The following is a 22,153-nucleotide window of genomic DNA, read 5'->3' as shown; positions in this document are numbered from 1 at the left end:
CCTGGTGGGCTCTGAATTCCAGACAGCAATAATAAACTTCTCTCTCTGCAAGAGACTAGTGGGGAAGATTTCCTTCTACTGTAAGCTTGTCACAGACTCTCCCACCCATAAGCATCATCAGAGAGCAATTGGTGCAAGGTCAATCCTTGGAATTAAAGCCAGGAGGGAATTTTCCTTTGGTGACTGGGTAAGAAGTAATGATATTTTTGACTTGCTCCTGAGACAGCTTATGGAAAATCACGTGTTAAAGTAGAACTGGTCACTCTAAGTTAGATAACGCTTTACAAATATCAGGAAGGGGAATGAGATTATTCCCAATAATGTATTTTCAGAGCCTGGATTTCTTCTCTGTTGCTGATAAGTGGAAACACATCTAATGGGCTACTTGAGACTGCATCTAAGTGCTGTGAGACACCAAAAAGATGTAGAAAAAGATGTAGACAATTAGAAGAAGCTGCAGAATACACACAATTTGATTTTGCCTGTTTACTGAGAAAACCTCTCAAGAGCAGTGAATTAAACAAAGCAGCATCTTACCTTTGGATGCCAAGGTTTTGCATGCATGACACGAACTGACAAGACGTCCTTTTGCAAGATGCAGATCTGCTCCAGATTTAGAACTGGAATAGAGAGGGATGCTGCAGACAAGGGTTGAGGTCTCTGCTGTTAGTCACAACAGAGACAAGCTGGCAAAAGTGAGAGCTGGAATTCTCAGATCTGAGGTATGCAGAAATTTGTGGAAAGTAGGCAGGGTAGAATTACCAGGAAAAGAGAGCAGGAGTTTTCAGAAAGAAACCTGTTTTCAAAGTGTAGAAAATGTGTCTTCCCTCTGCTGTATTTCTTGGCAGCCTGCTAACACTCCATAACATTTTTTTTTCTTGAGTTCTTATATTTTAAGACTATAGCTGTGGAAAATTGTGAACAGTGATTCAGAGAGACAAACAGTTATTTGAAATATAGGTACATACATGCTGTTTTACTCCTCTTCCAGTACTGAGGATGCCCCTACTTAAGATTTTCCCATTCTGTTTTAAAATTTCAGAGATGATGGGAAAACAAATAAGCTTTTCTCCCTTCCAGGGTTTTCTAAAGCCTTGGCTGAATTCAAGACATGAAACATATACCAAATACTTTCCTCCCATCTGTTTTTAGGGCATGGCTCAGCTGTAGGACAGAGGAGAAGCTCATAACTGCATCCCCATCCAGGAAAATCCCAGACTAAAAATTGAGAAAGAATAAAAATGTTCTATGTGGGAATGTTTGGGGGGGTGCAAGATAAGAGCCAGTGAAAAGTAGCTGCAGCAACATGGATAGGGTGGCAGTCAGAAGCAGCAGTATGCTTCTAGCCTGGAGGTCTGGCTGTGTTATGCTGCTGCGTGCAGGCCTGGTGAGACTGGAAGGACGGCACCAGTGGCGAGTGAGAGCTGATCTTCCTCCACTTTCCACATGGCAGATTGACCCAGAGCATCCTGACTGTGTCAGCAGTATCCATGTCCTGTTACAGTGTGCTCTGCCTGCACTCAGCACCTTGCAGTCCACATCTGACACCTGCACATGCCCGAACAGTCCGGCAGCCTAACAGTCTGCACAGGGGGAAAGCAGCAGAAGAAAGGGTCAGTCTGATGTCCCTCCTCCCAGCTGAATCATTCCTTTGTGGGGATTGCAAAGAACATCCAAAAGCTTCTCTTTGAGGAGCAAACACAAGAAGACTGGCTCACTGAAGAGTGTGATGGACTGCTACCCTCACACCAGCTATAAGGGAACATCTTCATCCTCATCATCATCTTCATCCAGGTCAGTGGTATGTAGGTTTATGTCCTTGAGGATGTCTGAGATGTTTTCAGCAACTGGCCCTGTCAGCTCCATCTCTTCCAACTCGGTATCCGTGGCATAAGCAGAGCTGGGGACTTCCCCCTCTTCCTGTGAGTGAGAGGGCTGGGGGGAGTGCGAGCAGGGGGGCAGAGGGCTCTCAGTGCCCAGGTTTGCTGCTGCCTCTGCTGCCACCGTGCCGTTGTCTTCCCGGCTCCACGCCTGAGCGCCCTGCCCGACCTTGGTGGTGGTGGAAGTCCGGTTGATGTCACGGAAACTGGCGAGGGGTGGTCGGAGACGAACCCCAGAGCGGGTGGAACCCTCTATTGCCTTCTGGAGCTGAAAAAAGAAATGTTTCAGAAGAAAAACATGAAAGGGAGGCTGACCCAGCCCTACCCAGCAGAAGTTCATCTACTCCCCAGGCTAAAAGGATCACAAATAGAGTCACAGCTCTACCTCTGGGGCCTGTGGAGATAATCTTTTACACTGGTGATGTAATGAAAAATTCCATGGGAAACAAATTCCATACCTCTTTCAGAAACAGTAATAGCCACTCATTTAAGAGTGGCTATTAAGCCTGCACTCAGGCAAAATATGAACCTGTTAACATCCCTGTTATCAACACCTGCTGCCTCCTCTGAAATGCAGTCATCCATTCCTTTACGTGGCTTCCAAAGAGCAGACTCAGAATTCAACAATAGATTGAAAATGTAGCGCTTGCAGCTATATATATTCCCAGCTGGAATTTGCAGCACCTGTGAGTTACTGCAGTGATCCACAGGACACTTGCAGTTATTTAAGAGGATGGCAGAGGATGTGTACTCACCTCTTCCAAAGCCAGCACTCCCCTCAACTTCCCCATGCTGGTTACGTAGGCATGGCTGAGGCCCAGCAGTGAGAACAATGTGTGTGTCTAGGAGCAAAACCACAAATGACCATCTCAGGGACTTTGGAAATGGGCAACACAGAACTTGGTGCTAGAGCTGGGACTCAGGATTTAGAAATGGAAATAACAAAAACACAAAACTGTGTAGTTATCCCAGTGAGAAATTACATCTTCCCTTCTTCCCCTTTTGTATCTGCCAAATACTGCTCTTTGCTCCTTCTGCTGTGCAGCTGTAGTTGGGACTGTGCTGATGATGGGGAGCACATTCTCAAGGTCATTCTCATCCTGCAACTGGTGGAGATTCACATACAACACCCTGTGTTGTGCATTTGGAGATCTACACAGATCCTGTTTCATTTTGGTGCTGGAAACTGAACTACCATATAGTAATATGTAAAGTCAAAAACTGCTTAGGTTATTTATTCCAGTGCTTTCCTTATCAATAGAGGATTTCTTTTTTCCTGTCCCAGAATATTTTCTGTGAAAGCTTAAGCTTGTTGCTGCTAATCCAGTGCAGTGAGAACACTGAGAACAAGTTATTCCCTTTCTCTTACAAAGTCTCCTTGAAAGGACAGATATCACACTGCTATCAGTCTTCTTTTCTTCAGCCTAAATATACCCCATTATTTTACTACTATACCACAGATCTGGGTTTCTAAAACTTTCCACATTCTCATTGCTCATCTCTGGTATATTTCCAACCTCCAGGTTCTTGAACCTGAGCTCTAGCTGGACTTTACCTGTGGCCTTACATGAAATCATTCTGTCAAAAGGTGTTTGACAGAAACAAAAGTGACCGTTTTTTTTTTATCATCATGAGATACTGAATGGCATGTTGTTCAAGGGTAAAGTAGGAAAAATCTGATTTCTCAAGAACAAGACATTTTACTCTAATGTAAAAGAAAACCAGACTGGTTAAATATAGTTTGGTCATGATAAACTGTGATATTCTTTTCATTGTCAGTAGTCTAACATTTAGCTCTAACTATGCATACTTCATACAGTTTGATTATTTATTCCTGGGGTTTTTTTTTTTTTTTGTGCATCCAAGTTAAGTTGATTTGTCTGTTATTTCAGAGTTTCTCACTGCTCTTTTGTATGACACGTACAAAACTTTCCCCACGATCAGCCTTCAGGTATGATTTTTTGTAAGCCTATATTCTCAAAGACAAATGCTAGCAGTTTTCAGATTACTTCACCCACCGCTTCAGAAAACTCATCTGAACTGTATGCTAGCCTATTCTTGTTTTGCTCAAGGCTGAGATTTTAACAGTAATTAATTAATTTAGTACAAGGCCTATGCTAATAATTCACATTAAAGATATATAAAAGCATGCACTGTGCACTTCTTTCCCTTTCCACTGAGTGAAAGCCCAGTCCTATCTTCCTCCTGACACACAATGATTGCTTTACTCTCCTGTCATCCTTTGCTGACTCTAGGTGTTGCATGATCCAGCTTCCTCTTTCCTTGTGCTTCAGTTCTGTGAAGAGCTTGTGACACAGGCAGACTCTACACCCTGACAGAAACACCCTGAGAAATCCAGGAGTGCTCATTCCAGTGCTGCATGCTGACAGGGCAGAGTGTCAATCTCAGTGTAATGCCTCAGCAGCAAGGCACTCAGGCACACAATGCTGCTTTAATGTAGCACATTTTTTTTTGTCCAAAAGCTTTTTAAATAAGTGGACTTGGACTTCTTGTCACAAAGCCTTTCATTTTGCAGGAGATTGGAGATATACACAGAAGATTACAGGAACAAGCTCACTTCTGTAGCTTGATGTGAAAGTGGCTGGTGATAGTAGTCGTAGGTGAAGACAAGGAGAAGAAATAAGTCATAGACTGGACTTGGAATGAGTGGAGAAAAATGATGTATGCCTCAGGGAGACATCTGCACTCACCTTGTGCAGGGAGGTTCTCTCCACCAGTTGGAAAGGGGAGGGATCTACACGGCAGCTGTCAAAGCACACGTTCTTGTTCAGCTCCTCCTGTTCCCAAGCATCTATCTGACACAGGAAAGAAGGGGAGTCACTCTTACAGCTACCTGCAGCATTGCTGTCTTGTGTACCCAAACTAGTCCCCTCCTCCTGTTAATGCTTCTTCCTTCCTATGTACAGCATTCATCTTGTCCATTATATTTCACCCCTCAGGTTTCTCAACCCTTTCTTGCCAGATGTCAAGTCCCTGTGGAAACAGGGCAATTCAGAGATTTTCTGAGAAGATGGGGTTTTGTTTTTCCTTCTTAAAGAGGGAGTGAACATCTTTAGCTTTCCTTTCTGAGTGCATCTTTCCCTTGTCATTGCAAGATAATTGATCCATTGTGTAAGAAATGAAGGAACAACGTGGGCCCGCAGAAGGATTTAGATGAGGGGGCACCTGTGGAGGCCTCTAGTCCAAAACCCTGCTCCAGAAGGGCTGACTTCAAAGCTAGATCAGGTTAGTCAGTCTTACCAGCACATCTAGCCAATCTCTTCTCTTATGGGTGAGACTTGCCCACTGTGCCACTCCAAGAAGAAAATTACTTTGGCTATGGGTTTATCTGGCAATCACTGAGGTTCCTGGAATATTGCAAGTGATAGGAAATAGGTACAAGAAGCACTCACATGACCTCATGTAGTTTTTGCAGCTGGTCTTACCTCTTCTGGTGTCATTGTCTCAATGACTTCCACTGGCTCCTGTAGGAGAAAACACTGCTCAGGACAGCCAAGGAACCCACAGTTTCACAGAGTACAGAAAGGGAAAATCTGCACAGCCTCCTCACCCCATGTGGTCCCCTTTTAGTTCCAAATGGTGTATTAGATTTTCCAAGTGCTTAGATTTTTTTTATACTCATCCATTATATGGTGTACTCTGCCCTTGCTGTGCTTCCCTTGCCAATGACAATTCACCCTGGAGTTCTGCTGGAGCAATTCAGGTGCCTAAATATGGCCATCTAATACTGATTTAGATGCTCTCAGGATATCCCACATGGGGTCCAACCACTGCCCTGGTGCGGATGGCTCTCCCATAAGCTCTGTCTGTTATCCCCAAACCCTGTGCAGATGTGTCAGATAACCAAGGGCATTTAACATGGCAAGAGCCAAAAGCATTTCTTTTTTTTTCATTTTTCTCCATCTGCCCAAAACTGTTTGCCAAATGGAATAGAACTGCATTTTATTGCATGTTAGCCAAAATAGCATTAATTTTTTTCACTGAGAAAAGATGTCCAATCTCAATCATGATGGTTGCCTGACACCTGAGCACAGGTGACTCTTTAGGAAGATGCACACTCCTTTACAGTAATCACACCCTTTCTCCTTGGAGGGAGTTCCCCACTGATGCTGTCAGAGTTCAGGACCATAATTGTGTCCATGCTTTAGCCAAATGCTCAATGTCTCAAGTAGTAGTTTCTAGTTCCCTTGCATTCCCTTCCTTCTTCAGGGTACTACCAGGCTCTCTGTAGCCCTTACCTGGAGGGTGCTCTCTGTTTCATGTGGACGGCTGCAATGGCACAACAGCTGCTGGATCACTTTCCTCAGACTCCTGAAACTGCCTGAAGGATGAGAACACATGTGGATAAGAGAGAAGAACAAGTGAGAGACAAAAATACAAAGCCCCACACCTATCGCGTCCTCTTAGCCAAGGCAGGCTAGGAAATACTATGAGGGACACGATAGAGCTGGACTGGTCACAATCTGGCATTTAGTTTGTAAGATGATGTCTGGGACATTCCAGAATGAATATTCCCATTCAACAAAACATATCAACAAACTGGATGTGACAGGTGCCAAGGGGTGAGGAGTCCATACGTTCTGCCAGCAGTGGAATGATGAGAATAGAAAAGACCAGAATTATACTCCTGGGCAGGGAGTTAACAAAGAGGAGGAGACAGGGCCCGCTGCTGTTGTGAACAAGGCTGTGGAGGAAGTTTGGTCAGAAACAATGATAACTCTGACCAAACTAAAAAAGAAAAGCAAGGTCTCATGAAATCATTCCTGTTCCACTTCCTCTTGTCATTCCTGGGTCACCCAGTTCTAGCTTCACGTAAAATGTTTCACACACTGTCCTTGTTTTCATATGTGGTTCTTTTTCTGCTTTGGTAGGATAGGTGGATGGCTGCCCCACCACTCCACTGCTGTGGAAGCAGAAAGTGGATTTTTCTATGCCTTAGAGGTTTACTCATACATGAGGGGTGTTAATGAACCAGAATGTGCTATATGCTTTATTAAATGTAACATTTGGGTACCTAAAAGCATGACCTAAGCCCTACCCTCTGTACTCATTCTCAAGACTGGGCTACATCTCTGTGCTTACTCACTCTCTGCATATTTCAGGATGCATAAAGGATAAAAACAACCCATCCTGCATCACATGTACATGATAAATGAATCAGAAATGAGCTATGAGTACAGTCTTGAAAGTAAAGCTAATAGAGGCTGGGGTGTGACACAAAGGAGCACAATACGTCAGTGTTTGTCCATTACATTAATGTAGCTGAATCAAAGAGACGTGTGTCCAACGGGGGAGCCTTCAGTTTTGGAGGTGGCATGTACACACAGTTAGCATGAAAGCTTCCCCAAGCTGGCTAGGATGTGGTTGAGCCATGACAGAAGGTACCATACCTGAGTGTTGCTGGGGCTCCAGGGTTTCAGGCATTTGTTTAAGAGGACTTGTTGGGCCATTTGGCTCCTCTGGGTAACTAGGAGTGGGACTTGGAGGCCGAGGCAGCTGTTAAGGAAAGGAGATAAAGTCCACCTTATGCCATTTATTTCTCAGCCTCCCCAAGTGTCTAACTGCTTCTAAGCAATCTCTATGTTGCAGTCTGCCCACTTCTCTCCTTCACCTCTCCCTTCTCCTCTGTATCCTCATCCTCATCAACATAAGCAAAAGATTCGTGCTTCAGCTTTGGCAGGTTTGCCCAGGGTCCATCGTAGGGTGCCTCATTCAGCTTCTGCTGCATTTCTCTGTTGAGGAGCCGTCGCCGCTCTGGGCTGATGTGTGTCTGGAGGAGAGCCTGCAGTTCCGACCGCTCCACAGACCCCAGGAGGATCATGGACTCTGCACAACATAGAGCAGGGAAGCCATTAAACCACCTCAAGGTTTTGAAGGTCCCCTTCCACACATCACTCCTTCCTCCTTCCAGCCTCTTCCAGGTGCTCAGGCTCATACTATCTAGAGCTGTACAAGAGTCACTGGCCCGCCCTGTGGTGGCTCCTAGGCTGTGGGAAGGGACCTTGCTGTCCTGAGCTGTGCCACACATGGATGCTCTTGGCTCATGCAGGATCCCAGGAGGGCCCTGTTGACACAGTTCAGTCTACAGACTTCCCACACACCTCCCTTATGTGCTGGATCTGCTTCACTGCCCACACTCTAGCCTCCCTGTCTGGCCAGCTGAAACAGCCGTCTGCCATACATCATCCGCAGTGGGAGATTTTTAGGATTTGTTTTTTTTATGTGGTAGGTCACCTCGCCTGCTTCACACCATGTAATTCGAAAGCTAGTTTCTCCGAGCTGAGACAGTCTTCAGGAAGGACCAGTTTCTCCACATTGCCTACCTGGCGAGTCCACCAAAGGCAAAGATTTTACTGTGGTGCTTTGGAGTACCGCTTGCAAGTCTCGGTATTTACACTTGGAGGACACAAATTTCACATCTTGGACCATAATATCCTCAACAAAGATATTGTATTTGCTGTGAATTTAGGTATGATAAGAGGAAGAGTTAGCATATTAAAAATGTCAAGCACATAAACTCCCTAAAGAAATACCAAATGACTACTTTTTTAAAAAGTCCTCAAAATACAGCTGCCAAATGATCTTCTGTGAGAGTAACCAGAGGACTTTCCAAGAGGATAAACACAGATTAACTGGATTTCCATTACAGTTGTATTCCACTCTGTTACCCCCACCATAAAATACACACATGTATATATATATGAATAGATGGTTTTATATACATACCTATGTGTATGATACATACTAGAGAGAGGAAGACATTTATAGGAATAACTGAGTTTTGCTTCAAGCAAAATATCCAAATAAAGTATTTCAAACATTTGCTGGGAAAAAAAAAATCAAAACCCCACTGAATTTAGATAAGTGAGACTCCTGATTTTTAAATTTTTAAGCTGAGACAATTTGGAAATATTAATACAAATTCAATAACATTGCATTCAAACTTTCAGTGAAAAAAATAAGAGGACTTTTCTCCATTTTTGTGTATGAAACCTAATTCTATTCCAACACTTGTCTTTTCTTACTGCAGGCCTATTCTGCCTTCTTAATTCCTTTGTAGTAATGGACCCTTTTCATAACCTTTTATTCCCCTGTGGTCTTAACCCTCTCCTGCTTTATATCCTTGCCACTCCCTTTTTCCACCTGTTATGCTACTATACCTTATGTGATTCCAGCCCAGGTCTGGCAGGTAGGGCAACTTCTTCACCTGGATGATGCTGTCATAGAGGCTGGGCTGCAAACTCTGGGCCACCATGTTAGCAAGAATGACAGCCACCATCATGGGCAGGATGTGAGAGATCTGACCCGTCAGCTCAAAGCAGATGACAGCGGTGGAGACAGTGTGGCTCACCGCTCCTGTCAGAGCTGCTGCACCTTTCCCAGGTAGGAGAAGGAATAGGGAGAGAAGAAGACTGTCATATGGAAACAGCATATCATGTCAACCAGGAAAATTGCAGCAGTGGGACCAGGTGAGAAGAAAGGAAGACATGGAGGCTCACCAATGACAGCATATCCTCCAGGTAAGATTTGGTAGAGAATGTCGTCAAAGAGGATCCCGTTGGGAAATAGCGATGCCATGATTTCCCCAATGAGACGTCCAAATGCAGCACCTGAAAAATATCACTGATAGTTATGGAGTTAACATTTAAGGACAGTCCAGTCTGTGCTGTGCAGCTGTGCTGGGCAATAACTTGGGTATTTCCTAACAGAAACAAAAACAAAACTTACATTAAATTGACACTGGTAACTAAAGAGTAGATCTCAGTTACAAAATATAGAAGTTCGACTCCAAGAGGAAAAAAGGGTACTAAGACTGGTAAATAGAGAATGAATTGGCATTCATTCACTTGGGCATACCAGGCGCAACAGTAGCTGTGATTCCCAGGCTGGAGGACATATTTTCAGACTGTGTACAATGTCAGTACAGAACACAGTTGAGGCCTTTTAGACTTTCATTCTGTGAATGTCTAAACATTAGAATCACAGCTTACAGAAATTTTTTTGTGAGAAGGGATTTCTGGAGGTCTTGTTCTGACCCCTGCTCAGAAAAGGGCTGATTTCAAAGTGAGATGGAGTCACCCATGTCTTGTTCAGACAGGTTTTACAAGTCTGCAAGGATCTTTTGGACTGGTGGACACAAAACGGCACAGTGTTCCAGGATTTTGTCCAAAGTGCTGAATGCATAGATACAAACAATGTGAATTCTTTGCATTGCTGTCTAGGTCTTTTCCTAATACAGCCTTAATGTTGGTTAGCCTTCATCACTGCTGCCTGCCAGAACTCAGAGGTCCTCAGAGCACCTTGTTTCATTTTGAGAGTTGTGGGTACTGAATGCTGAATGTCATAAGCATGTATAGTTCAGTCTAACACAGCCTCTCTTTCTTAACATTAGCATTGCATTATTTTTTTTTTTGGTTGTTATTGAAATTAAAACCAGTTAAAAGTCAATAAACTTTTTTATATTATCTCATTTCAGTCAGAAGAAAGGAGTAAGTGGCAGATTACATTGTGGGTACTAGTTTTGAGGTTATCTTTTCTGGCTGACTTTCAAGGGTGAAAGGAACAGCTACTATTAATTACAGGATGGAAGTTTCTCTGTAAGTGAAGAGGCATAGAGATTAGAAGGCCATGGCTCAGCATGTCTCCCCAAGTGTGGCCTTCCTTATGTAAAAGGGTAGGGATTACCTAGTTCGTATTTGGTTTCAGGGGGTTGAGGAAATGTCAAAAGCAGAGACCCAGAGGCTGGTGTATGGACTGCTAATCAGGTTGTCATAGACATCAAGTGATGACTTCTCATATGCCAGATGAACCCTGCTGGGTGTGTAGGCAGTGTCTCTCCTATTCTCTCCCCCTGTCAGATGAATATGCTGCAAAACAAAATTGAAACTCACCTAATACGAAAACAGGCATGAAGCCTCCACAGGGGATTGGCATCGTGGTGGCAATGACAGCCATGCAGAACTAGAACAGAGGCAGAGGGTGCAGTTGTTACTGAGCAGCAGTAGCGTTTCCTGCTGCCCCATTCTGTGCCCAGCCTGGCTACAGAGACCAGAAAGCTGCTGAGGTGTAGTACTGCTAACTGAGCTTTGCAGTACCAAACCTGGCCAAACACAGCTGAAAACTGACTGTACTGCAGTGAAGAATCAGGCCAGGCCTTTGCCCAGAGTTATAATAGCAGTTTCTTGGTTATGTGGTCTATCCCAATGCTGAATATATCCAGAAGAAAATCAAGAGCAGTTATATAGCTAGTAGAGCAAGCCTTTGGTTAGCAGGAGAATGCCAGTGCATCTAGTGACTGAGGGTACAGCTCCTCCAAAGGCAAACAGATAGACTCAGGACAGACACACCCTCAGTCCACTCCTCTTTTCCACTCCTCTTTTCTTCAAGCAAGCAAGACCTTTTCTGCTTGGTGCACTGTAATAAGAATTATCACAGAAGGAGAACCCTTAATTACCTGTCAGAAATTTGATAGAGTGTTTTACTTTAGGTGGAAACAGTTGTGTTAATCAGTCATTGATATCTGTTCTTGATCTACTGAAATTTTCAACTGACATTGCAAGGTGGCCTCAGCTCTTCTGCCCCTTCACAATAAGTAAATAATAAAAGAATTAGCACCTATTCTGTGATATTTTTATCTACCTAGCAGTCCATCAAAACTTGATAGAGAAATGCAGCTGGAAACAGTTTTGCTCACTTCCCAGAAAGCAACAGCAGATTAAAAATTCTGAGCTGACATGGTCTGTGGAAGTTGCAACTGTTCAATCTCTGAAAGGATCGGCTGTGTAACTGACAAAGGACAGAGCAAAAAAAAAAAAGACATTTGAAAGAAGAAAACATCATGTTCCAATGTTAAAAATAAAAGTAGCAAGGTAGCAAAAAGGAGGTTTTCCTAAGACGCATGAGGAGGGTGACCTAGGGAGCAGAAAAGGCTACTATTCCCTAATAATTTTGCTCATTTGAAGTGGACAAACATCACATCAGAAGATGTAGGAGTCGATTGCAGCTGTAGTACTTCCTTCACTACCCAGTAACTCCTCATTGGCACTTCACAAACTGCTTTACAAAACGGAAGAACGTTCAGTCTGAGTGGAGAAGGGTTATGGTGAGCTGTGCTTCCTACCTTTACGAGGAAGAAGAGCAGGATGGTGACAAAGACGCTGACTTTAGGATGGATCCAGGCAGCAGATTTCCCTAGGATCTGGGTGTCCCCAGAGTGTTTGATCCAGGTATAGTTATCAAAGAGAGTGCTGATGGCTTCCCGTGGCATCAACTAAACAGCAAAAAAAAAGGTATGAGTCATGAGATTAGATGGAGTAAATATTCTATCTCTATTTACAAGGAAGCGGAGGAGATTTTTACTGTGGGAATTTATGACTGTGAGACTTAATTCACATTTCTAGTCTTCAGGAAGAGAAACAGAACTTTACTCAAGCAGGTGAAGAAATAACTACTTTTACACATAGGGTAACATCTTCCTTATTATTTGCTTTGAAGAGTGGACCTTTTCAAGTTTTCTATGAAGGAGGTAGCAGAGATCATACAGTGCCTCCTCAGTCCAAACTCCTCCCATATCTTTCTCCCTTTTCCCTGACACAAGGTTATTGGGGCAGAGGATAAAGAGATAACGTTCCAAAGAACTGCACAGAATTGGTAATACACTTTCCAGTCTCACCTCTCCTGCCATGAACTGCCCAAATCCATGAGGAAATGTCACTGACGCTATACAGAAGGTTATAACTGCAGGGTATATCAGTCGGCTGTAAAGAAAGAAAGTTATTACAATATGGCCTCGCATTCTGTTCTTGTAGCACCATCACTTCAGGACTAGGAATGCTATTTCTGTGAAGCTCTCTGTATTTGTATCCATTGTTTTGGAGTTCTGTTACTGGCAGTTTAATGCCCTGCTCCACTGATCATCATAATTCATAGACTTCACCTGTCAGCAAAACATTTTTCCCATCAGAATTAGTATAATAGGAGGGATGGAGGAAGAGAGGGATGTGCAACATACACAAACTTGAACATGTAGGAGGAAAGTTTGCAGTGATGTGTTGACCTATTGTCAAAAGCCACTTCTTTTCTCATTTTTCGTGATTTTGACAATCTTGCTTCTTCACCCCCCATGCAATGTATCCTGACCTAGTTGATTTAAATGTAGGGGGTTTTCATACATTTCTGCAGGCAACCCCTGGTGCATTAATTCTTATAGGGAAAACTGCTTCTCTTACCACTGAATTGCTGACTATCACAATTTTGGGGAAGGTGTCCTTGGTAGCCAGTGGGTCTAGCAGTGCCAGGCCAGTGGGACACAGCAGGACAGAGGCTGAAGCCATCTGTGTTTTCTTACTGCTGTGTCCAGCCCAGGGTGGGTGTCTGGGTAAACTGTGACACTTCACAAGCACTAAGACATGAGCCTAAACTGCTTCCACATGCTGGACTAATCCTGTCTTGTGTCCCTTGGCAAGTTACTGTTTCCTACAGGAAGTGTTGGCTGAGATGTAGGAAGACAAAATATAACCTTTAATTTGATTCAGTCTAAGGACCTAAAAAATTTGGAGAAATCAGTGAAAAGTAGATTCCTGTTTTTGAGGCTTGGCTCTGCTTCTGTATTAACTTGATGTGATAGCCCTGCTGCTGCTTGTGGGTAAGGCTACATGATGAAGAAAGACCTGTTCCTTCCACATAAAGAAGTAAGTTAATTTGAATTTCTGTTTATTTAGTGGTTTTCTTCTGGTCAGGCCTGCGACTGGATAAGAAATAAAGTCCTCCATGCCTCTCAACCTCAAAAATTCTCATAGTATCAGATCTTTCTCTGTAAAGAGACTGAAGACATTTACAGCTAGCCACCATTTCTGTCCAAGTTATGAACTTCAGAGGTTAGGACTTTAATAGAGAGGGGAAAACAGTATCTTCAAGTGTCCTGTAAAAACTTTATTGTCAAGACTTTTTATTTTATTTTGCATTTCTCTTCCATATTGCATTTCACACCATTTGGTTATGATCAGTTTCAGCTTTTGGTTCATAAGAATGGAGCACATTCCTTACATTTTTGCCAACACTTTGATTAAAAAATAAATATATGTTTTAAAAACTTAAAACATAAGTTTTTAGTTAAACTTAAGTTAAACTTAAGTTAAACTTAAAACATAACATCGATTTCAGCTGTATTATATTTTCCTGAAATATAAATAGTGTTGAATTTTTCACAGATCCTAAAAAACCCAAACAAACCAGAAACAGCTTGATTTTAAATGGCATGATCATTGACTTTCTAATTAAAAATATTTTCTGTCCAATGTATAGTTTGCCTTATCCTCTTAACAAATATTGCAGAGTCGCCCTTCCAAATCAAGAAGCTATTTGAAACTATGGAGGCTGATCAAAAGGAAAATCCAGTGCAGGAAAATTTCTCTTGATGTTTGCAGAGATATTACTCTCATACAGGAGCAGTTTTTCATATTTTTACTATCTTACACATGAAATAGCTCTACTGTCTTCCAGAAAGCATTTGCTACTATCCAATTCCAGTAGGGTGTAAGAATCTGGTCCCTAAAGAGAATATCTTCACAAGCACTTACTATTTGGTGAGAAACTGGCTCAGGGCTTTATGACGTCGGATGCCCAGGACCACCTGGCGATTGAGATAAACAAAAAAGGCTCCAAGGAATCCAGAACATATGCTAAAACAGACAAAAAGAAATAAAATCATGCCAAACAACAGATAATACACAATCCATCAACGAAGAAAGTTAAGGTGGTTTAATCTTCAGCTGCTCATGAAGTCTTTTGAATGTCACCTAGAGGGTTACTCCTACAGCAGCTCATTTGAAGATATTGACTCCCAGGTGAAAGGGGAGAAATTATCTTGGACCTCTGTCATGCACACTACCATTTTACCAATTTTCTCTTCCTGAGAGGGGAAAATATATAAAATAATTTATAAAGAGAGACTGACAGTTCTCAGTGGGGGCTCTTGAAGAGCAACCAGTCAAAGACCAGTATTGTCAGAACTTAAACATCAGGTTGGAACAGAAAATAGTAAAAATTAAAGCAATTTTAAGTATGATTCAGTAAAATTATACGCCTACAACAATTACTAATAGTGATAAGAACTCTTGTGCCTAAAGCAAAGTATATCATCTCTATGATCCTAATCACTTAGACTTATGCTCCTGATTTTAATAAAGTAAGAAAAAAAAAAGTGTAGTTGTCTAAGGATTGGTGTGATCCTTAGGTTCTGTAGCTTAATGAGACTTGGATAAATAGGGCCCAATACTCGAACATGAAAAGAAAAGGAAGAGTGAAAAAAGACTGCATTTAGAATTGGTAAGGGGAAGCTTTATTTTAGGTGGCAAGCAATAACCCACATAATACTGAGGATAAACACTTAATATTTTCATTCTATTAATTTCTAAAATTAATGGACTTTTGCTTTTTTATATGTTATGCCTGCTTTTGCCAAATCTCATTCAATGAATTATTTAATCTACTGAAAACATTGTATGTTGAAAATAATCCTGCTTTATCATTTAAAATTGCACAGAAACACGTTTAAACTAAATATAAAGCTTTTCCCAGACAAATGTGTTCAATTAATTACTCTTCAATATTTTAAGCTAGCACTGATTAGAACAGTTTTTAAAATAGACCTGTCCCTTAGGCAATATAATCCTAAAGACTTTACAGTCAACTGAATTGCTCTGTAATATTTTATATTAAAATTTAGGTCTTTCCATTCATGTCTATCATTTTATCTATAAACTGGAAGTACTCCTTCTGTATAGATTATGCAAATTAACATTTGGTGACACAGAAAAACAAGATCTACCCATTAATATTGCTTGTCCCACCTGAAGGTGAAGAAATATGTTGGGTAGAAAGAGAGTTCAACTTCAAGACTTAATGTTAAGAGAATTTGGAGTATTCCAAGTTGGCATCAGGACTTTCTCCAAGACTATCCAAACCTTTGGGGTTGTTTTTTATTTTAAAGATCACATTGGACACCCAGGCATTTGAAAGCATTTTGCAGTGTCATATATTCCTTTCCTAGCCTATGTGCAATGCTGAAAAAGCCAGCTCTGTCAACTCTGTCTGAAACATAGTGACAAGAAGTTTTGCATTCTAGCAGTCAGCTGTAAAATCACAAGGTTTTTCCTTGCCAGTCTAAACCAGTAGATTCCTCCAAGTTCATTAGGCAAGTCTGTTAAGGGGAAGAACAAAGTGAATACATGTTGCTAGCAAAAGCTCCTGTGTATTCACAGATTTTTCAATATATCTGAAGTCTTCAAAAAACCCCACTTGATTTCATATTCAAATAAATTAGTAGGAGAGCAGCCCACTAAAATAGGCTGGAAAACCTCAAATATATTTCTGGTCTTGGATGGAGGTCTTGCAAGAGAATATGTTCACAACACCAGCACAGGCATTTGTTCCTACAGTGTATTCCTTTTGTTACTGCTCTGAAGTGATTGCCCTGGAGCCTCCCTCAAGCTCTAACCAGAGATTTTTCCCCACAGTATTCAAAATTCATCTTTTCTCTAGTATTTCCCAATTTTCATTTTTCTTAAGTTTATTCTTTCATTTCCTCCAAATTAACCATTATTCTCACTGAATCCTATTACTGTTGGTTACCCTTGTCACCATGTCGGGTATACCAACCTCTCTAAAAGAGGATAATCAGTCTGAGTTTGTGAAAAGAAAACTTCAGGTTAAACCTTTTGTTCCATCTTTGTCATGTGAAAAGGCCATACTTGTTGGTTCACTTCATGTGGGGATAATGCCAAAACAATTAAAGGGCCATTCAGTAAATCTATTCCCAGAACTTCGACCAAGTTAGACTTAAATTTTTTTTAACCTCCCAGCTTAATTTCTGAAATTGAAACTGATATATGGAAAGGAAATAACAAACGCCTTAACAATACTCATATTTCTTTCCTTAGCCATTGTGATACATGGGCACCGTTTCTGAAGGAAGAATTCCAACAAATAGAGGACATATTTGCAACAACCAAAATGACTAAAAGTGATGTATGTAACTTTTTGGCAGAAGAATTCCTAACTCAGATCGTAGTATAACCTTTGTAGAGCAAGGTGTCAGTTTCCTGGGAACTTACCCTATTACAGCAAAGGCTGGCAGCTCTTGCAGATCAAAGGGGAAATCCATACGGAAGTTTGTTCTGAACAGGGCTGTGATGGTAACTGTGAGAGACGAAAAGTAGAGGAGGAAAGAAAATCATGAGGTAAGAAGTTAAATGCAATAAAAGCTAGGGGTAGGGACAAGGAAACTGGTTTATACAAACTCCTGTGTGGTTTCCTGACATTATATACACTATTACAGATTGGCAGACTGCTCTGATTTAGTAGGTTCTATTTCTGAGCACTTGCAACCCTAGCACTCTAGATGGTCTAGATTTGCTTTCAGAGAATGTATGCATTATTTTTAGCAACAATCCCTGATTTTTACAGGGTTTCCTTTTCTTTCTTGTCTTCTACCATCCATTCACTGTAAAAAGAAAGCTCTTCCTGGTATCCTTACTGAACGAGAGGTCTCTTTGCTCAGGCAGGCAGTGCCTGCATATCTGAGGAAGTATCACTTCTCACAGTTGTGATTGCCTTCCAGAAACAAAACTCAGATCTTCACTGAAGTTACAGCTTCAAAATTTTTCACAGGTACCAAAACAATGAAATGCTTAGAAATGAGAGATGGAAAAGATCAGCTAAGCCCCACCTTCTCCAGCTCACCCCTCCTGGTAGTGCTGCTCTGTGACAATGAAATGTTGAAATCTGAGCTGCTTTTGTCTGGAGGTGTGTTATTGTGTGGAAACAATAAACATCTGTGTGCCAACAGGTGAAGGATGAATCAGCAATTTAACACAGAGTGGAAGTGCAGCTGAATGAGGATGGATGTAAATTCCAACTTGCTCTGGATGAAGGAATTATTTGTTCAATCAGGAAACAAAAGAAGCAGTGAAAATCTAGCATATGATAACAGGAAGCATTAAGTACTTGTTATTTGGTCAGACAGAACTAGGTTTAGAGTAATAATTTAATGAGGTCTCAGTGGGTTACATTACAAAAGATAGCTAAGCCTAAAACTGCATTCTACTATCCAAATTGGGAAGATCTTACTCCTTGTCTCTTCCCCCTGCTCCTTCCCTCCCAGCTGTACTATTGTTCTCCTCTGCCATCGAGCCCACTCTGACACATCACAGCCTTCTCTGAGTTCCTTTGCCTCATTAAAACCTGCCAGAATATCTATCTGCTCCTTCCCTGGATTACTTCTTTGCCAGGGCAGTGAGTAGAATTGAGGGGAGCAGCAAATACAGAGATGGCACCAGGGAGGGAGGGTTAGAAGAACAGTCAGGGATGGAAGATGGTGAAAAGCAGGGTGTCCTCTTTTTTGTTAGATCAGCCCAAGAAAGGGATCATCTCAATTCAGTTTTAGGAAGCAGATAGTCCAAGCCACTAAATGGCAGAGCATTAGAAAGTATAGTGAACTCATTTTCAAAGAGTTCTGCTGCAGGGTGGCAAAGATGACCACAGGAAAGGAAAACAGGCACAGCATTTAGTCTGGGTTATTCTTGGTTCCATCTCTACTCCCACGGGAGAGAAAGAGATTTCCATAGAGAGATTCATGCCACCTGTTTGCATCCTCTTTCCTGAACCATTCTGAAATGGAATGTCTAAGCCCTTTTCTCTCCATTGGCTACCGAATGTAGTACTTTAGAGTATCTGTCCAATTCTTACAAGGCTAGAAGTACAAAGGAATGGGAAACCAGTTAATGTGGAAGTCTACTTAAAAATAGGTTTGAACTTTAAGATAACACTAAGCCATGTGTAGAAGGAACCAGAAGGAGCAGGAGGAAGGCAAGGAATGAAATCCTATGGCAAGTAAGATGAAAGCTGGCAACATGGTAAAACAGAAGTCCTGAAAATTGCAGAACTCCAGCCTTCCATGACTGGCAAAGAGGGGCTCAAGCTGCAGCAGCCAGCCAGAGTGGTTGGCAGATAACCAGATGTTACTTGGAAGGCACAGATAATGGTGTAAAGCCAGCCAACAAAGCCATGAGTATCAAGACACCAGCAAAGATTCTGTGGGTCTAAGAAATAAAATTATTTTGGTGAGATGCTACACTTCTTATTTGTATCTGTCACTCTGATGTGATCACTTCTCTACCTGCTTCTTCCTGGTAGCAGGGATAATAGAAAAACCTTGCATGAACAGAGACTGAAAAGACTGGGTGTGTAACTTTTGAAGGGAAATAAATGAGCAAGAAAAGACATAAAAGACAAGTTAGAGCAGATATGATAAAAGATCATAAAATAATGAATGACTTAGCTAGAGAGAAGTTCCTTGTTCCTTAATACAAGGACAAGGAGACTGACAACACAATGAAAATACAGAACTGTGAAAAGGAATAATTTTTCATAGCCAGTTGAATCATGGAACTTTTTAACCTAGACAGTCAATGAAGAAGAACTTAAGGAGCCATTAATATGGGTATTAAAGCTGTCTGGATGATTTTGAAGAAGGGGCAGGAGTCAAGATGTTTCAGGATTAAGCTAATTTCTAGTGATTTGAAATTAGACTAATTTCTAGTGACTTCTAGTGATTTGAGAGACCAAGAAGGGAGTCAGAAAAGACAAAGTGAAGGACAGGAAATTATGTCCTGTTATCTGTCTTTGAGTTTCTTATATTCTTCTCTGGAAAGAACAGAAATACATGAGCTCTGGGTTTTTTGTGACAGACCCAATGGTTAAATGCCCCTCACTTTTAGGCAGTGGTACACAAAGAAACGTGGAGTGACTTTCCACATTCAAGTAGAAAGTGTATTCATTTTCTATATTCCAGAGAATATTCAAATCCCCAAAAAAAATCCAGCCCTCTGAAGTCAAGAGAGACATGTTATAGCAGTTATGAGTAAGTAAACTGCACACATGGAGCTCAGTAAAATAGATGTAAGAATAAAAGATAAAGGTATTATAAGGAATAAGTTTACATAGAAATGGCAGCCTTCTGCACCAAAACTCTATTGCCACAGTGGCTGAGATGCTCTCCTGAACAAGCTTGACTTATGCAATTTCTGTCTGCAACAAATGGCACTCTCATACTTTTTGGTTACTTGAGACACTTTATTTTTTCATGACCTTCAGTCAGATCCTACCAATCCTGTACTCTCCTAATCATTCAATCATCTCAATTTTCTCGACTATCCATTTTTAGTCAACAGATGACCAAAGCAGCCCGTGAGTTTTCCAGCAAGGATTACATCCTCTGTGATGGGATATCTCTGTGTTGCAGCCTGGATGCTATTCTGAGTAGAGGCAAAAAAATCCCACCTCAGGGGGTCTTTTCCTTGCTGAGGACTCATATTCTGTCATTTATCAGTTAGATACATCCCAGCTCTCCTAGGAATAGGTTGGGCTAGACAGCTGACAAGATGGTAAGACACTTTCCTTTCTCCTTCCTTCTGTGCTGCTGGAAGTTATGTGTCATGGCAGAAGTTTCAAACGTCATAAAAACTTTGTGGTTTGGAGAAAGATGGAAAACAATGCATGAGCAGAGCAACTTCTGTGCAAAGAGAGCAGGAATGGCTCTTGGCTTTACCTGCATCCTTGTTCCAGACAGCCAGGACTCGGAACACGAAGGCACTAAAGGTGGCTGCAAAGAAGCCTCTCCAATAATTGCGCACAGCAAAGTAAGTGGAGGTGACCTCGATGCTGAAAAGAACCCCTAGAAAGAGTTGGAAAGGGAGCAAAGTTAAAATAACAAGTGTCATGTTAGAAGCATGAGAGAGGATTCTAAATAGCTTCCTAGAGCAGTGGTCTCCACACCTCTTTGATCATGCACCCCTACCAGAAAGAGGTCTTTGAGCATGTACTGTCCCCCCATATGTGTATTTATTTAAAAATAATGCGCATGTACTACTGTACTAAAATATTGTGTACAATATCAAATGTGCACAAAACCAGAAAATAAACAAGGATGAGATAAAGATGAAATAAACTTAATAAAAATAATTTGTTTTATTTATTAATGGAACAAAAAATTTTGTTCTCACTAAAATACAAATATTCTTTCTTTTTTAAAAAATCTGGGTTTAACACTTTGTGACCCAGAGATTCAAAGGTCTGGTTCCACATTCAATTATTTTGATACTTGGTCAAAAAATAATATCTCACCAAGACTCATAGATCCAAATGCAATAAATGTATCACTGGCTGTGCTGGCTAAATCATGATACTATTTTTTCAATCACACCCACGACATATGCAAAGATTTTTATTAAAATTTGGATAGTAAATTTTCATCCTCCTTGATGTCAATCAGTTGTTGTTGCAAGATAATCAGATGTTGAATTTTTATATTTTTAAAAAGTGAGTTCAAAACTCACTGAAAATCATAATCTTGAAGATTTTTTTAAAGGTAGAAATTTCTAGTTTTTGCAGTTTTCTAGTTCTCTTTTCAAGTTTTTTGAGTATATCTATATAATGATAGTTTTTGTAGCTAAGACACATTGTATTTGGCAACAGATTCACAAAACCTCCACAAGTTTCTTTTGAAAAGCAGTTTCTCACCCCTGTTAGAACATCACTTTCACCCTCAAGTACATTAAGTATGTTTACTTTTTCAAAAATAACTGGTGGGTAGCAATCTACTGACAGATACTTGTCATCACAGAAAGGCTCAGCAAATTCAAGTCTTTTTGTAAAAGAAAAAGGTGCAACTGGACTTTAAATTCTATTCTTCTTTAAAGTTGCTATCAGATAACCAGCAAATGCCTGTTATTTTCAGGATTTTCATGGTCATTTCCCATCTCGTTATGAAGTATTGTAAAGATTCTACTCTTTCAGGGTCTTGTTTTTATTAAATGAACCACAACAACAACATCCTGTAGCACTTTGTGCATGTCTGGCTCCCATTTCTTTGCTGCAATAGCTCATCTGTGAACACTGCAGTGCATGAATTCCAGGTGTAGCGGTGTCTAGGTAACCTTATCCCCCAGTTCTTTTCTTATTCTGCTACACCAGTTGTTACATGTGCAGAGATCTTCCAGAAAACACTTTTTTATTAAAGAAGTAATTTACTGTTAAGAATACAGCTTCTGTGGTAGATATTCCTTTCAGTGTCTCACAGAAAGAAGTTCTGCATTTCACTATTGAAACAGAATCTGGAAAATACCATCATCTGAGGCATTTTAGAAACATCTGTACTCTAATCCAGCTGCACAGGAAACATCTACTGTGTAATT

General features: G+C 41.1%; 1 protein-coding gene across 1 annotated transcript in view; it reads right to left on the bottom strand.

Moving 5' to 3' along the window:
- Positions 1-471: 471 nt before the first annotated feature.
- CLCN1 (chloride voltage-gated channel 1) overlaps positions 472-22,153 on the bottom strand; it is a 37,052-nt gene continuing 15,370 nt past the window's right edge. Inside the window, exons 8-23 of the mRNA XM_068182953.1 lie at positions 20,509-20,634; positions 17,015-17,099; positions 14,480-14,581; positions 12,574-12,658; positions 12,022-12,171; positions 10,793-10,862; positions 9,401-9,511; positions 9,062-9,275; positions 8,225-8,358; positions 7,513-7,727; positions 7,292-7,397; positions 6,140-6,222; positions 5,327-5,365; positions 4,592-4,696; positions 2,636-2,722; positions 472-2,148 (exon numbers count right to left, since the gene is read on the bottom strand). Coding sequence (XP_068039054.1) covers positions 1,753-2,148; positions 2,636-2,722; positions 4,592-4,696; positions 5,327-5,365; positions 6,140-6,222; positions 7,292-7,397; positions 7,513-7,727; positions 8,225-8,358; positions 9,062-9,275; positions 9,401-9,511; positions 10,793-10,862; positions 12,022-12,171; positions 12,574-12,658; positions 14,480-14,581; positions 17,015-17,099; positions 20,509-20,634 — 2,108 coding nt within the window. The 3' untranslated portion in view covers positions 472-1,752. The remainder of the gene's footprint in view (positions 2,149-2,635; positions 2,723-4,591; positions 4,697-5,326; positions 5,366-6,139; positions 6,223-7,291; positions 7,398-7,512; positions 7,728-8,224; positions 8,359-9,061; positions 9,276-9,400; positions 9,512-10,792; positions 10,863-12,021; positions 12,172-12,573; positions 12,659-14,479; positions 14,582-17,014; positions 17,100-20,508; positions 20,635-22,153) is intronic.

Source organism: Anomalospiza imberbis, chromosome 2 (assembly GCF_031753505.1).
Source record: "Anomalospiza imberbis isolate Cuckoo-Finch-1a 21T00152 chromosome 2, ASM3175350v1, whole genome shotgun sequence".
In the NCBI taxonomy this organism is placed as follows: Eukaryota; Metazoa; Chordata; class Aves; order Passeriformes; family Viduidae; genus Anomalospiza; species Anomalospiza imberbis.
The sequence above is the reverse complement of the archived record's forward strand: the minus strand, read 5'-3'. Positions and strand labels throughout refer to the sequence as shown.